The sequence below is a fragment of the Hylobates moloch genome, unplaced genomic scaffold (assembly GCF_009828535.3).
Source record: "Hylobates moloch isolate HMO894 unplaced genomic scaffold, HMol_V3 SCAFFOLD_1, whole genome shotgun sequence".
Classification (NCBI taxonomy): Eukaryota; Metazoa; Chordata; class Mammalia; order Primates; family Hylobatidae; genus Hylobates; species Hylobates moloch.
Genome location: NW_026652276.1, coordinates 184738621 through 184756306, shown reverse-complemented (window position 1 = coordinate 184756306; position 17686 = coordinate 184738621). Strand labels below are relative to the sequence as shown.

Here is a 17686-nt window from a genome sequence, read left to right as displayed (position 1 = left end):
GAAACTGAGAGGCCCTGTATTTCAGCCTATGGCCCTCATGGGAAATAGAGGTCCAATTTGATTATTTTTCCTATGAAAAACCAATTGTCTCAGCACATTTATTGGAAAGTCAACTTTTTCTTCTTTTGATTTGCAGTGACAGCTGCCATATATTGCATTTCCATGTAATTGGGAACCCACATTCATATGTATGCACTGCACATACTCACTACTCTGGCTTTCCCTTATAGTTGGTCCCTTTAAAAAATTTCCTGGTCTTTTTTTTTAATTGATGTCCTTGAGCCATAAAACTTCCTGGTCTTTTAGTGATTTCCGTTTCTTTCTATAAGCCTGATAACACAAGAAGATTATATTTTATGCTGGATCTAGTTGTTTCACAGGAAGAAGGCCTTCCAGAATATCTAATACACTATACTGTCAGAAGCACATACTTCTCTCTTTGGAGTTTTAAATTTTAGGTATTATATTTCTTACTTTGAGAACGGCTGGTCATTTTTGATGGTCTCTTATTTTTAGTTCTATTTTTGGAATATTATTTTACTTTTCTAAACGTATTAAATATCTATATCTTAGATAAATGGAGTTATTCCAACATCTGAAGTCTTTGTGAGTCTGACTGTGGTTACCTCCTGTTTCTACTGACCCACTGTGTTCTGCTTTCTCACAGTATTAGTGATTTTCTATTGCAAACACAATGTTCTGTGAATCTTCATCTGTTGTAGTTCTTTGAATCCTGACTTAAAGAAATTGTTTTTGTTTTGTTTTTAGGGTCCATGCTAGAGGTGATTTGAATTTGGTTTTGCCAGGTGCCTGGGAACACTTTCAACCCAGAACCACTTTAAAATTAATTATTAGCTTGAGGCTTTTCAAATCAAACAGAAATGTGAATTTGTGTCACAACCTCCTGAGAGCCAGATTGTGGTTTCAAATTTTAGTGAGAAAATTTCTGATTTTTTTTTTTTCTAGTTCACCTTTCATTGAGGGCCGAGCTATTTGGGGATGGGTAATAGCTTTATGTATGGATTTCCTGGAACAGTACTTTGCATACTAACTCATAATCCATCACAGACAGATACTTTTGTGAAACTAAGGTCAATATGAATTACTAGGGAAATGGAATGCTGCTTGGATACTATTGCATTATACAATAACTATGAAAGTTTTAAACACTCTCCATTTCTGTACCTATCTCAACATGTACTCGCAACAGATAGTTTGGAGACTGATCTGCAAACCACACTTTGAGTAGCACTATCCTATCATTCTTCCCACCTTGAGCAGGCCCTAAGCTTTATCTCTGTTCCGAACCCCACATGTCCATCACAATGGAAATTCAAGTGTTACTGAAGTGGGCAGATGTCTCAGAGTCCTGGGTGGATTACATACTACATTCTTTATCTCTGGATTCCTGCTGTCACTTCATTTTTGACCTCTAAGGATTTATCTTTATTTCTCACTAATTCATCAATGTGTTAAAAGGAGTTTCTGCCATGATCCAACACTCCCTCTCTTAACTGAAATGTACACACATGTTCACCAAAAGACATGTGCAAGAATATATTTAACTGCATATTCATAGTTCCCCTAAACTGAAAATAGCCAAAATTTCCACTAACAAATAAGAAAATTGTGATTTCCCCCCCATATACTCTACAAGATACAAATGAACAAATTTTTGCTACCTATAGCAACTGGAATAATTCTTACAACCATGATTTTGAGCCAAAGAAACCAGATATAAAATCACATATATTGTATGATTCTACTTACATAAAGTTTGGAAACAGGCAAAAATAACCATCCTGAAGACATGTTATGTTTCTGCTTGAAACTTTCTCCATGCCTTGAGGAATATGATTGCTCACTCAGAGTGGTCATGGAGACTTCTGTTTATATTCTTTGGACACTGCTTACACGAGGTGTTCCATTTGTGACCATGCATGGCACACTACACTTATGATTTGTTCATGGTTTTTTGCCTATTACTATACTTCATTAAAAAGTTTACTTAATAAAAAATACTTTTTATCTGATAGTTTATCTAACAGCAACAATTACCAAGCTGCAAAAACCTGAAAGTTGTGCATCCTCTTCAACACATCTCTCTCCCTTTATCCCTATGCCCAGTCAGTCACTCTATCTATTACTGACTGGGCATAGGGATAAAGGGAGAGAGATGTGTTGAAGAGGATGCATAACTATTACATTACAGTCCTGTAGTTCTGGCTCCTCAATACATCTCAGTTCTACTCTCTTCTCTCCATCTCCTTTGAAGACCATCACCTCTCACCTAAGATACTTGCTCTATATCCTAATTGTCTCCCTGCATCTACTTTTCATTGCTCTCCAATCCACTCTCCCTTTATAACCAAGATGATCTTCCAAATGTACAAACAGGACCATGGTATGTCTCTGCTTAAAATCCCTTCCATGCTTCACCATTGTTTTCAGGAATAAGAAAAAAGAAAAGAAAATCTTCACTGTAGCAGACAACACCCTGTCCAGTCTGGCCACTGTCCATGCTAGTGCCTAGTGAATGTACTTGGTTTACTGTAATACCGTGCTGTAGACAATAACATTAAAATATTGTGGTGGATATTATTTAAGCCCTGGAGAAAAAGTATTAGAAAATGTTTCTTCAACTTACTTTGGCATTCTTCAACTCTTTCCTTTAATTATTCATTCAGATAATGTTACTTCCTGACCCAAGTCTCCCCAACACATTAATGTGATCTAGTCTCTGCCTGCTTCTCTGACCTCATCTCGTACCCATACCACTCTTTCCTTTTCTTTCATTTTACTTACTTTATGACGATGATGATTTTTTAGAGACAGGGTCTCACTCTGTTGCCCAGGCTGGAACACAGTGATGCAATCATAGTTCACTGTAACCTTGAACTCCTGGGCTCAGGCAATCCTCCTACTTCAGCCTCCCAAGTAGCTGGGACTATAGGCATGCACCCCCATGCCTGGCTAATTTTAAAATCTTTTGTAGAAATAGGGTCTTGCTATGTTTCTCAGGCCAGCCTCAGACTCCTGGCCTCAAGTGATCCTCCTGCGTCAGCCTCCCAAAGTGCTGGGATTACAGGCATGAGCCACTGTGCCACTTTTCTTGCTACCTTTTCTAAGCCTTGAACATCTCAAGCATAGTCCTGCTTCAGGGCCTTTATATTATCTGATCTCCCCAGCTGAACTGCTCTTTCCCCCACGTTAACATGATGGACTCTTCCGTATTAATGAAGTGTTGGCTTCAATTTCACTCTTTCAGAGAAGCTTTCCCAGACTCCCCAATCTACAGTAGCCTCCCTGCCCTAGACACTCTCTACCACATCATCTGGTTTTATTTCTTCACAGCATTTACTAGTGTCAGAAATTATCTTGTTTATTGTATGAGTTTACTGTCTGTCCCCAGCACTAGATTGTAGATGCCAAACCGGTGGGCACTATATTAGCTTTATTCACTGAGTCCACTGCATCCAGCAGTTTGGCACATAGGAGGTGTCTGATAAATACTGATTGAATGAATGTGTTGGTGACTGGGCATTCATTCACATTTTCAAGGTAGAACAGTGCTGTCTAATAGGACTTTCTGCAGTAATGGGATAATCTGTAAGTCTGCACTGTGCAGACTTACAGATTATCCCATTACTAGCCACCCTTAGCTACTGGATACTGGAAATGTGGTTAATGTGACTGAATAACTTATTTTTAGATTTAATTTAATTTAAATTTAAATAGCTACCTGGGGACTAGGACACTATATCAGATAGTGCTGGTCTAGAGGACATAATTTAGGATGAGGGATCAGGAAAGATCTCTCAGATGCAAAAATGTGTGAGAGAAGACTTGGAGCATGAGTTGCTACAGCCAAGTAAGAAGTAAGGTGAGGGAGAGGAGGGTGGAAGATGTGTGGTTAGGCCACAGGAAACAGGAAGGGCATTCCAGAGAGAAGCAGGGGCAGGGCAAATCCCAGGAAGTGGAGAAGCTTTAAAAAAAGGGATTTTTAGTGTTGAGGAATCAGATTCTGTTTCAGAAATCTTACAATATAATGACTTTGTGTTGTCCCATAGTTTATCTCATCATGGTATTTCAATCTGGGGTGGCAATAAGTAACATGTTCTGGCAGGACATACGTAACAGAGCCAACCCTCTAATATCCCACCTTTCTAAGCGCAATTTCATTTGCAAACGGCTTACTGATCTTTAGCGTCTATTTTTGTTTGTTTGATTTTTGTTTTTTGCTTAGGAGCCTCAATTTTATCATACGGTACCATGTCTTATGAGTAACAGATTTTATAAGTTTATTAGCTGCTATTGGGTTTGCTCTCATGTGGCCTTTTATTGCCATTTTAGAGTCTAATAAGTCAACTGATTTGTTTGTTCACCCTCTTCATATTTATGTTTACATATTTTTTTGATTTTATAAACTTTCTGTTTGATTTTTACATGGTAAATAAGAATAGTGACTCACTTTCCCTCATATGCCAAAATGTTTAATGCTTCATCTCAAAAAATATCAATGGAAACCAGACGAGTGAATTCTTGTAACCTTAAAATATAATTTAATGTCTTCTTTGTATTTCATTTGGATGAATCACCTCCCAATAATTTAAAAGCTATGTATCTGATATATGTATACATATACATGTATATATAGAGAGATATAGCAGATATATGTATACACACACATAGCAAATATATATATATATATGAATTTAATTCCGATCGTGTTATGATTATTCAAATACTGGGCAATAATTTCCACTTATCAAGAAGAAGTGGATTTATCTTCTAAGAATATTTAGTTTAATTCTTTTGGTAGACTAATCACTATTTCAAAACTCTTTTAATTAAAAATAAATCTCATCCCATTTTAAACTCCCTTTCCCACAAGCCTATTCATTTTCACCTGACATCACCTTTTATTTTTTGCAGATGTTTTTTATGTAAACCATTTTTTCTGGAAAAGCACTTCTCTATTTTTCTATTAGTTCAGAAGGTTTTTGGATTTTGCAGACCAAATATTTTTGGAGATACTTATTATGGCTCACTAAATAGAAACGAGGTGTAAGGGTTAGCAAACAAATTGGGAAACAGGAAGTTTTGCTATCTAACCTGGGTTTCCACCTTATTGTGTGATTTCAAGTAAGTTGCTCACTAAGAAGATGCTACTCTCAGTTCAATGGATTTTATATATGACTTATTTATTTTTCTGATTTTCTAAAGGTTATTTAAAAGTTTTTAATGATGACTAGTTGAACTGGCCTAACCAAAAAAAGTGTCAGAGATGAAACAAATATGAACTTGAGCCTCTACAAGGTATTCATGTTAGTCCTAAGGACTGCAGACTGGAGTGTACCAACATCTACTCCCCTCTTGACCAGCTCAACACCACTCAGGACATTATTTAAACAGTCTTTGTGTCTGTTATTGAACAACTGCAGGGCTGTAGCCAGAAATATGAGCTTGCTTCATGGCTAAGAGTATAAAAGTTATTCAAATGTAATAACAAAGCAAAGTGGTAAAAATTAAGGAAGCACAATAAAGGGGAAGATTGAAAAATAAACTTGGTCCCATAAATTGAATGTTAAGAAAGCCATGTCGAGAGATATAAGAAAGAATATTTCTCTGAGAGTGCACTAAACAATGGAAAGAAGGGGACTTCCTGGGGATTGAGGACCTTATATGAATTAAGTTCCAATCATGTCCTGGACCAAGTGTCAGCGCTTACTAAAGACAGTTTATTTAAGCAGCAACCTTGGCATCAAGCATGGCCATACTTGATCCCAAGCTCCTTTAACTTCTATGAATCTCAACTTTCTTCTCTTTAAAAATGAAGATAATTATACCTACTTTGCAGGCTAATATAAGGATTAAATGAGGTATTCTGACACTGGATAAAGAATAATTATCTCCCCATCCCTCTAACAACACCAACATGCATTCTTTAGAGGCGATTTGCAGTGGTTAAAGTGTCAGAATTAGACTGCCTGGGTTCAAGTCACAGCTCTCACTAGCTGTGTGACCTTGGACAAGTTACTTAACCTCCCTGTGCTGTTTCATCATAGTAAAATGAAGCTATTAATGGTACTTTTCCCATAGTATTGTTATGAGGAATAAGGGAGTTAGTATGTCTAGTACTTAGGACGGTGCTCAGTGCATAGTAACTAAACATTTTAAAAGTGTAAGCCAAAAACATTAAATAGTTTTGGATTATTTCTCCAAGGGATTAATTTTGTCTTTGACTATATTCACATGACTGGACAGGAAGGCAGTAACAGCCTTGTTAGCTGTGGGCGAGTATCTCCTAATTGTTTGGGGCAACACCACCTGCTCCAGCTAGGGCTGTCGACTGTGGCAGGGCAGTGCAGGACAAGAGCCTCTGAGGTCAGCCAGTCTGCCCTGCATCCAGGCTTTGTCACTGACTTTGGGCAAGTTATCAACATTTCTGAGTGCCTCCTCCCTTGTGAAATAGGGATATTTTTTGCCTCTCCAGTTGGTGTTAGGATTAAAAAGGTAAAGTACGTCTAGCCCCATAGCCTGCACCCCGCAGAGCTACAGTGTAGCAATTGTTACTACATCATATATATATATACACATACATATATGTATACATTGTATATTATTTATATGGCAGTTAAGCCTCTGGGGATTTTGAAGTAAGAGAAACAAGAAGCCAGCTAGAAATGGGCCCTTTCTACCTGTCATTCGGTCTCAGTAAGAGGAAGAAAAACAATTTCTTCCTTTTGCAACGAAGTGATTACAGAGGTCTCCCCTTGGACCCTGATTTTCACCGTCCCTCGCCCCACAAATGCAGGCAAAGGCACCATCCCTTCCAATTTTATAATCTACTCATTTCTGTACGTGCGGGTTTATCTGGCTTGGTGGCAAGCCAAGGGTGGGTGGGGAGAGGCATTAAAAGCTGGCAACCCCGCTCCCCCATCTCCGGATGCCGCAGGGCTCCTGCCAGCCGTCCTCGGTTAAAAACGTGCTTATGGATTATTTCACTTCCCTGCAGTTCATGTGCAGCCGCTCATTACCACCCGCTTCAATCACCGCTGCCAGCATCTCCCCTGAACGTTTTTCCCTCCCCCGATTTCAGGGCCATTGGTCATAACCGACATTTAAAGGAAATAAACACTGATTTAAAAAATTACGACACCCATCTCCGCCTGAAGAGCCCAGTAGCAATGAATAACAGAACAGTCCAGCGAAGAGCGCCTGTCGGATCTTAGCTCCGCCAGCCCTTCCTGCCTCACAATTCCCCACAACCGAGCAGCACAAATCACCATTTCCAGGCACCACTCGAGGCTGCCAATTCCACTTTCGCTCAATCTCATTTTAAAATCCGCTACAGATGAGGCTCTGTCGCTGCCGCGAGGGGCCGGGCGGGGACGGCGGGAGGGACAGGAGGCCTGGGTGGGAAGGAAGCGCGAGGGCCCCTAGCGGTTCGCGGCCTCGGGCGGATTCCCAGAACGAGTGCGGGCCGCCCGGACTGCCAGGCTGCGAGCCCCCAGGGGCGCGGGACGCAGCCGGCGCAGACAAAGAAACCGGCGCCAGCGGCCGTCCCTGCCGCCCCTCTCTTTCCCTCACGCATCCTCCCAGGAAAAACAGGGCACACTGACGGCCAAAGGGGCTGGCCTTCCCCTTCAGACAGCTGGGCGAGAGGTGCCCTCTACGGGGCTTTGACGTCCCTCGCAGGAGAGTCGCGGGCTCAGCGGTCCTCGACAGCGTCCCCGTACCGCTCCCCGGCGCGCGCCCCTCCCTGTCCTCCCGGGTGCGAACCGGGCGCTGGCCGGGGACTCCGGGGACGCGTGCGCCCCTCGCAGCGCGAGGTGCCGCCGTGCCAGCCCGAGAGGGCGGGGGGCGGGCGGGGCGGCGCGAGGGGGCGGGGGAGCGGCCGGGACACGTGTAGCGGCGGCGGGGGGGACGCGGCGCCCGGGGCTTTAAGAAGGTGTGGAGCGGGCCGGGCGCTTTCCCAGGCCTGGCCGAGGGGCGTCGCGCAGAGGCGGCGGCGGCGCACAGAGGCGGCGGACGACGCGCTCTCGGCGCCCGCAGCCCCGGTCCCGCGCTCCCGCGGCCCAAAGTAACTTTGGGAGCTGCCGTCTCCCGCGGAACTTCTCGGCGGGGGCCCGCTCCCAGGCCCGCTCCCGAGCCCGTTCCGCTCCCGTCCGCCTTCTTCTCGTCTTCTCTCCGCGTGGCTCCTCCGTCCCGGCGTCTCCAAAACTGAATGAGCGAGCGGCGCGTAGGGCGCGCGGCGGCTGCGGCGGCGGCATGGAGCGCAGTGGCTGGGCCCGGCAGACTTTCCTCCTAGCGCTGTTGCTGGGGGCGACGCTGAGGGCGCGCGCGGCGGCGGGCTATTACCCCCGCTTTTCGCCCTTCTTTTTCCTGTGCACCCACCACGGGGAGCTGGAAGGGGATGGGGAGCAGGGAGAGGTGCTCATTTCCCTGCACATTGCGGGCAACCCCACCTACTACGTTCCAGGACAAGAATACCATGGTAGGTACCACAGCACCTCCGCGCTCGCCGCCGCCGGGTGCGCCCGCCAGCGCACCTTTCTCATCCCTTTCCTTCTTCCAAGGGGCCTTGGAAACAAGAACCATGACAACCCTGGCCCCAGCGATGCGCTCGGTCCAGGGAGCGAGAATAAAGTTAGTGGAGAATGGAGTCGCGAGTTGGGATTCATTCTCCATGTCCCCACTCCCCGAACGCATCTCCTGGTAATGAGCTGGTGCTTGTACTAAACGCCTGAGAATTCTTGGGGGCCAGTGTCTTTCCTCCTCACTCCCCGTACTTACCGCAGGCACTTTAAATTGAACCTGCGCATTGTGTTTCTTTACTCCTAGGACTTGGATTTCAGACCTTTGTCCTGCTCCCGGACCCCCAGATGGGTCCCCGGGGGGCGTTGGGGGCTGTCGCTGGGCTTTGCGGGCAGGCTGGTGGCAGATTGAAGCGCCTAGGTCTGTGGCTGCCCCGCGCCGCTCGCCCTCAAAGTTCCCGCTGCTCACCAGCCAGGAGTCCCTGGCATTTCATTCAGTGTCAAACAGCCCTCCTGAAAGGGAGCGGCTGCTTCCAGCTCCCTATTCTTTTGAAAATGTGATTTAATATGTCAGTAATTGATGATTTTTCTGATTCCTGCCTTACTTTTACATGGTGCTTCTTGTTAGAATTATCTTTGTGATGTTTATTAATGACTTTGTATTTTATCTGCACAGCTTTAATTTCCAGGTAGAGGCTGGAATCCCTTATAATTTAGAGATATCTTTAAAAAGGAATCATTATGCAGCCCTGCATCAAAAATAAACATCATAGAAGAAATAAAATTCAGCTCCAAGAAATATAATATTATGTAGTGCATGTATTTTAAGCTAGTACATCGAGTATGTGGAAAAATAAAAAATGTCTCTTTTCTGTATTTCTTCTGGGACTTCTGAACATTTCACGTCTATGGAGCTTTTAAGCAGCGACAGGCACTATTTAATTAGAATTTCAACCCCAAAATATTTATACCCTACCAAATAGAAACCATTGTCCAGTAGGCTCCTGTTAATAATTTCTATCTCTAATAGGCTAACAATCATTGGCATGGCGGGAGATAATCTGTGGAGTGCTAGCACTTAAGATAGACAAGCATTTAAAAATTATAAGAATCCTTTAGAGTTTTCTGTTTTTAAAAAAAACTTGGTATCTATTATACAACATTTAGCCCAAATAAACGTCTCCTAGAGGTTTTAAACAGTGCTTTTACAACTTCCTTGTGGCATGGTGGCAGCCTTGTCTGTAAATCAGGAGTTTAATTTGGTGGAATTTTAGAAATAATTTTGGAAAATTAATGTTCTGTAACTAGTCCCTTTTTAGATAAAAGTGCTTACTACCCCCTCTTCCCAAGAACAATGTAGTGCTTTTCTGAGGTAATGAGAATCTTTAAGTGGAAGGAGCAGCTACTGTGATGGCAGCCAGACCTAACCCAAAGCCTGATTGACAGCCTGCTGCTCCGTGCGACTCTTAGCAAAAGTTCTTGCCCGGTATGATCTCTCAGTGAGAAAGGTGGGTATGTGAGCGAGGCTGTTCTCAAAGGCGTGACTGTCAGGTTATGATGGAAGACCATGTGATGATACAAAGCTTTGTTATTATTTTTTCTGTTTTCCACATCCTTTGGAAGGTCTCAATATCGAAAACTTAACTAAAAACGCCAAAATATCATACACCCTTTAGTTTTGCTCCCTTGCACCCTTGACTAGCAAATGCAAGTCACCTTAAGACTCACCATAATCACATATCTAAGTCTGAAAAGGAATGGATAACATAGAGTAAGAATAAAGTGTAAATACTTCAAGTTGGACATTGCGGAGGAGAATCTCAATTTCCACCTCTTTTCCACCACCAGAAAAGGTAGAGAAATTGTATTATGTAAGTTATGAAAGGTCAAATTATTATAAGCTTTGAGAATTGTGTCAGATTTTAAATTTCTGTTATCTATTTTATTAAACATTTAGATTTTGGAACAAGCTGTAGCTATAGGCCTTAAAGTAAGAGTTTGTTGGTTTTTTTTTTTTTTTTTTTTTTTGTAAAATGTTCTACAGGTAGAAGACATGTTTAAAAATGAAGTGATGCTTATGTATGTCTCTTTTCCTTTTAGGCTTTTGAAAATTAATTTAAAAAATTCAGACACACACACATACACACACACACACACACACACACACAGCTTCTCTAAGAATTGAACTGCCAATAGGAAAAATTAATCTCATGTATTTTTGTGGTTGGCCCATTTTGATATGTGACCAAAATGAAAGGTCTTTTGGCCAAGAAGTCTTCTTAAACTTGTAAGAAATCTGTAAAATGTTAGCTTGAGACTTTATTTCTAACCTTCTAGATCTTTAAAGTGTAGCAGTTATATCAGAAAAAATCAATCACATTTATGATTTACATTGAAGTCACCATTTGAATGAACCGTGTTTAGGTGTAGAGCTGATAGTTGTGACTTTTTTTTTTTTTTTTTTTTTACCTGAAAGAATGCATTGAGATAGAGGTGGTGTGCGCAATAGCACCTAACATAGAACATTTCTGTAGATCAGTCAGCTGCCCTCTGACACTGGGGTGTGTGGCGAGCTCAGAATGTAAAATGGGGCGGCAATTGCCAGTCTAGAATAAAAGTGGTTCACAATTATAGGTCCCTGTATGTGTCGTATTTAAATATATCTATGGAATATCTTTAACAAAAATAAAAAATATATAGTACTAAAAAATCTGGAGCTTTCGAGTCTAACAGAATTGTCACAGATTTTTACATTAAGTAGTATATCCATCTATTTTCAGTACTGGCAACTCTATAAATAGTGCATGGTTACATCTGGTGTGTTCTCATCTCTCAATTAAATGTCATTTGGTATCTTTCATCTTCGTATATCTTTTAAATGATGTTGTCTATGACTCTTTTGAAAGGGCATTATTAGTCACAATGAACCATGAGTATACCACAGTGTAGAAACTCAGCAAAAAGAGGTCTCATATACATCATGTTGAATTAGAAAGGTCTCAGGGTCAGAACATTTTTTTTTCTAGAATTTCCTTTTCTTTTGCGCAAATCCTAAGACATGGTCAGTTTCCGCAATGTGCGTTTCAGGCACCAAACCTGGATTTTTTTTTTTTTTTTTTGGTGGAAAGTTGCAAATGATGGGGAAATAGGAAACAAGAACCTACATGGTTTAGTCAGGTAGCCACTTCTCTTTTCCAGCCATGCCCCATGATCAGCGCACCTTCTCCTAGGGACAAAGGCAGTATTGTGAAAAGTGTGATGGTTGGATTGAAGTCTGCACCTTTCCTCACCCATGATCATTCCTTTTCCTCACCCCCAGCCATCAGGTATCTACCATCCATTTTGTTTGCCACTCCTCCCCTTGCCCCCAATCAATTTATGGTAAATGTGACTTGTCAGTATTAAACTTTCCCACATTTTTGCTTATAGTCGTGGAAAGATGTCTTTCCCCTCTTTGCTTAAAGTGAGTTTACCATCACTGAACAGCCAGATAATAGATTTGGGGATAGAAAGACTTGGATGCCACTGAAATCATGTCAGTAAGGAACTGCGCCTCACAAGGTTGGCTTTACTCAGTCCCCACCAAAAAGGAGAGGTCAGCCATTAGAAGAAGACATTGTGCATGAAAGACAAGCGTTAAATAAATGAGTCTGCCCAAAATACTTGAGCTTTGGTGAGACAATGTACCTAAATTTCTGAATGGACTAGAATTTCTGTTACTATGGTAGCATAAGATGGGGGAAGTGTTCCATTAACAATGAGAAGTATGCTCTAAAATATCAACTGAGAGAAAAAAATTTGGCCTTGAGTAGAATTGAATTGGTGATGTGGCATGATGTTTTAAAAGGGGGATTTTATTGTATTTTGTAAGTGCGGCGTCACTATTGGTAATTTTTTCATGCTGTATATCTACTCCCATTTTTTAAAAAAATTATATTGTGAGACAGACAGGAAAATCAATGTTCTATTCCTAAAACTAAACATTTACTTTAAAGAAAGGTATAATCAGGATAGAGTATTGAGGGCACTTTATTTTGACAATTTCCAGTATTACTGTTAAAGATACACGTGTTCTGAAATTAACTGGTTGCTATTTTAAAATTATTGTTCAAAGGAAGTGCAATTTAATAACCTTTCAAATACCAGATGATATTTATGTCAGACATAATTTTTAGAAATATATTCCAGATTTAATTCCTTTCAAAGGAATGATTTTATTATTTGAAATAATTTGCCATTACTAAAGTAACTGAATTGCTGATCAGGTGATCAGTTATTTATCCTTCATATGTCTCAGATTCTGGAATCAGTGTATTTAAACTTTCAAAATCATTTGTCCAATGCAATTTGTAAGTGAACTGAAGCTGCGTCCTGCTTATATAGGACTATGAAAATTGGGCATTTTAGAGCATTTTGCTCTACTTGTCACATATTTATCTTACTCTCTACAACTTATTTCATACATATTTTACTGATGTGGTTCAGATTGTTTCTTAAATCATAAATCTTGCTTCCTGTAATTTATATTCACTGTGAGTTTCAATTCCAATTTTAAACTAAAAACCAAGTCTTTAGAATTATAGTTCAAAATATTTCATTTTTGCAGAAATTCCTACTTCATTCATTCCTGCATTACTAGGAGTTATTTAATTATATTTCCTTCCAATTTGTGTGAATCTTTGTTTCAAACTATTAATTTTATTTGCATTGAAAATGTTAATAAAATGGTAATGTTGTATCGTTGTAATAATATGAATACAGTTTTTACAGAACTGTTTTACTCCAATAAATTTGACTTTCCATCTTTAAAAAGAGTGATATTTTACCAAGATTTTAAAGTCAGCATTTTTGACTTTCAAATTTTTATAGATTAGTTTTATTCAAAAGAAAATATCTAAAAATCTATCTTTGTTTTTTTTTTTACCTCCTGGGAATTGGTCAACTTTATAGAATAAACTAGAAGCCTTACTCCATCAATTATTTAAGATTAGTTGCATATTAAGCCATAATTGTTTTTCTGATCATTTCAAGTGCTAGTTTGAAACTTGTTATGTCTTTAATCTTCATAAATAGTTGCTGATGCAATGACCCCTTTATTTCAAATAACCTTTACATTTGAAAAGCATAAATAAATTGAGTGACCAGTACTTTTTGAACATTTACATTTTAAAAGACACACACACACACACACACACACACACACACACACACAAATATGGAGTTCTTTGTGTCACATAGAAATAGAAAAACTGGATAGCCCTACACTCAGGAAAAAAAGGAAGGTGGAGTGCATTAGGATGGAATGGGCAGGTTCACTATGGACAGAGAGAGGTGGTTTAGGCTATGCCTGAGTAATGACTTAACACACGTTAAAAGTGAAATTGACTTATCTAAATATTTTCATTTCAAAAACATTGGGATGATTAATCCACCCTCTTTACCTGATTTTAGAGTCATTTTAAAAATAACTGACTCTATAGCATTTCAGTCCCATCAACTTTAAGCAAAAGCATTTTAAAAGCACTATTTCAGATATTTGAATTGAATTTTCAAATATGAGTATCTCATAATGACTGTTCAAACGCAGGAATTGTGTAGCTTTAAAAAATTATTGGCTCTCAGGACATTCCGCATGAAATGATATGATCTCACTTTGGTGTCAGTTGTGTGGCTCAGAGAGTAATTTTCACCACAGTCACCTGCCATGCCCATCTCATTGAAGGCAGAGCTTCTGAAGGGTTGAATGCTGTGCCTATAGGTTAGCCAATTATTTTTAAAATGTCTGCTTCTCTAAAACTACACCTATTTTTTTCTTTTTTATTTTATCCTAAGAACCAATTATAGCAAATGTATTTGAGGATGTGTGTGTGGCAGGGGGATTAGTACAGATGTAGAAATGTTGATTTGTGGTATAAGGCAGCCCTAAATCACTCAAAATAAAAACAAAGCTAAGATAATTAGATAGCATTGAATCCCACTAAGAAATAGTTATAGGTGTTCTGAGTTTTCAAAGTAAATGTTTAAAATGCAGGTTATCCTTTAATGCTGAATTAGCTTTCCTTAAAAAAATAAAACTTTACGTTGAAAACAAAATAAAATTTTATTATAGCTAGGCACAGTGGCACATGCTTGTGATCCTGGCTACTTTGGAGACTGAGGCAGGAGGATCACTTGAGCCCAGGATTTCAAGATCAGCCTGAGCAACAAAGTGAGACCCCATTTAAAAAGAAAATTATTGATTAAAATACTCTTACATGATAGGAAAGGTGACATGTTATAGATAGCACCGATTATTGATGTCCACTGGTGCCCACAAACCAAGTGACCTGAAAAGGAGTGACAGTAGACCATAAGTGCTACGGTCACCTTAGTCATCTCTCTCTGCCTTTCTCCTCTCCTTCCCACTGTATCTCATCTTCTCTTCCTTCCTCTAAATTTTATCTTTGTCTTTCCTCCTTTGCTTCCTTTGACTCCATGCCATGGTCCTTGCTTTCCCTCTCCTCTTCCTTTCTCCTTTCTGCTTCACAACTTTGTTCCTTTTCTTTTTAAATTTTTTCACTTTCTTCCCTTCAGATTTCCCCCGTTGCCATCTCTACACCTTTTTTCTCTTCTTACTGATAGTAATATGAAAAAAAATCAGTACATTTATTATCAACTATTTAGGTCGGTCATAATTCTTGTATCAAGCTCTGAATTGCTGTGGTCCTCCCATAGAATTTCTTCATATCGCTGAATTACATGGAGCTGCAAGGGAGCCATGGAGGTGAGTATTTTTAACTGGATGCTGAAGATAGACCCGCGTTCATATCTTGCCCTGCCATTTATTGGCGGTGTAAATTCAGCGATATGAAGTGAAAATCTATTGATTAGGGTCTTTGGGAAGGTTCTTTTTATTGTTATTATTGAGACAGAGTCTCAGTGTCGCCCAGGCTGGAGTGCAGTGACACCTTTTCGGCTCACTGTAACCTCCACCTCCTGGGTTCAAGCGATTCTCGTGCCTCAGCCTTCTGAATAGCTGGGACTACAGGTGCGCACCACTAGACCAGGTAATTTTTGTGTTTTTACTAGAGACAGGGTTTTGCCGTGTTAGCCAGGCTAGTCTTGAACTGTTGACCTCAGATGGTCCACCTGCCTTGGCCTCCCAAAATGCTAGGATAACAGGCATGAGCCACTGCACCCAGTCAGAGTCTTTGGGAAGACTCTTGATAAAACTGATAAAGAATATTTTATAAAAGACTCAGCAGGCACTTACTTTTTGCCCTAACCTTGCCTATTCTAGCTCGGAGATGATACAATCATCATGTGACCTTGAGGATAATGGCCACATGCCAATGATGGTGGAACAGAACTTTAGAGGGAGCTGGGTCCTCATTTGTGTCCTCAGGCAGCTATGCCAGCCCTGATATAATGACGGGAATTCTTGTATTGTGAGAAAAATTAAGTTGTTTCTGTTACTTGTAGCTGAATGCAATCCTAATTAATATGTATTTCATCTAAACACACAGATGTCTCAGTTAACATTTGCTTTTAGGTCAGTCATAATTCTTGTCTCAAGCTCTGAATTGCTCTGATCCTCTCATAGAGTTGCTTTTGGTAACCTTGATAAAACTGAGGTGTTTCCTAGGAAATTTTTGACAATGTATTTTCAAAATATCCCTTAAGGTATGCTACTTTTACAGGTGGCAAAGATAGTGCATTTTATGTTAGCCTTTCTAATTATGCTTTGAGAAGGTAACCTGTGCCTGACCTCAATTTCTGGAATTTCTTATATACTGATAATTTTTGCTTGTTAGTTTCCTTCACCTAACTTTATTTCCTGACACTATCTCTCTAAAATGCAGTGTCACCATATGTAAATCCTGTTGACATTTAAAATACCTAGATGTGTGACATGGTTGTGAATGTGAGCTCTGCCCCAACCTTAACCTTGTTTGTCACATCTGGCTCAGCCTCTAGGACCATATCCAAGTTTGTCATTTCTTTTGCTTATTACATATTGACATAGGAAACAGACATCTGAGTATTACCTTCGGGAACATGTAATCTCTTTGTTTGGGCCACCTTTATTGTGAATGTTGAGATATGTTATGATCATAGTTCCAGTTCTTTTCACATTTCCTTTTCTTTCATAAACACTTCCTGTATTCTCATCCTGCAAATAATGTTATATGTCCAGTGTGTGTGATGGAGGAATATGAGGAAATTGGTTGGTTCTAAGCTCTTAGAAAAAGTGGATTTATACTCCAATTTCAAGCACTAATATTACCTGAAAAAAAGGCAACTCAAAGACTCCTGAATGAATGAATTATGACAGTGACAATAGCAAACCCTAAAGTAGTACTTACTATGTGCCAGGCACTGAGCTAAATGCTTTACACATATTAATTCATGTAATTTTCATAAAATTCTCATGAGGAAAGTACTGTTATTCTCATTTTATGAATGCATAAACTGAGTCACAGAGAGGTTAGTGTTTTGCCCAAGATGGCAAAGCTGCTGTGTAGTTCTCCAGAATCCATCCTTTTAGATAGTACACATTTATTTTTCAAAATGGTGGTTATTTCAGAAAAGGAAAATAATAATAAGTAATAAAACTAATCTACAAAATGAGAAAACAAAGAAAAGTAAAAGCTAATTTTATTATTTAAAATAAAGATTACAAAATCAAACCAGAAAGCTGATATCTATGCTCAACAAAGCTGGAATTTCGTACTCATAAGTCCATAATTCTTTGACCAGACATTGTCTCCCAGGTAAAGCACAAAGCAATCACCTAGTATACTGTTGGCCTGAAAGAGTTAACATGCCTTCAAAGTATAATGACACATAAAAATACAAAAAAGCGATTTACAACATTTTTAAAATTTATTTTTAATATTTTGATAATATAATTTTTATTAAGAATTTTATTTTTTGAGACAGAGTTTCGCTCTTGTTGCCCAGGCTGGAGTGCAATGGCATGATCTTGCCTCAACGAAACCTCCACCTCCTGATTCAAGCAAGTCTCCTGCCTCAGCCTCCCGAGTAGCTGGGATTATAGGCGTGCGCCACCACACCCAGCTAATTTTGTATTTTTAGCAGAGACAGGGTTTCTCCATGTTGGTCAGGTTGGTCTTGCACTCCCGACCTCAGGTGATCCGCCCGCC

The 17686-nt window shown here is 40.0% G+C and overlaps 1 protein-coding gene across 4 annotated transcripts in view; it reads left to right on the top strand.

Annotated features, from left to right (window-relative positions):
• The first annotated feature begins 7945 nt into the window (after positions 1-7945).
• RELN (reelin) overlaps positions 7946-17686 on the top strand; it is a 543089-nt gene continuing 533348 nt past the window's right edge. For 2 of the 4 annotated variants that reach the window (XM_032761302.2, XM_032761300.2), the window contains exon 1: positions 7946-8500. In XM_032761302.2, the coding sequence (XP_032617193.1) occupies positions 8275-8500 (226 nt within the window). In that variant the 5' untranslated portion in view covers positions 7946-8274. The remainder of the gene's footprint in view (positions 8501-17686) is intronic. The other 2 variants (XM_058425556.1, XM_032761303.2) reach the window with 1 other exon arrangement.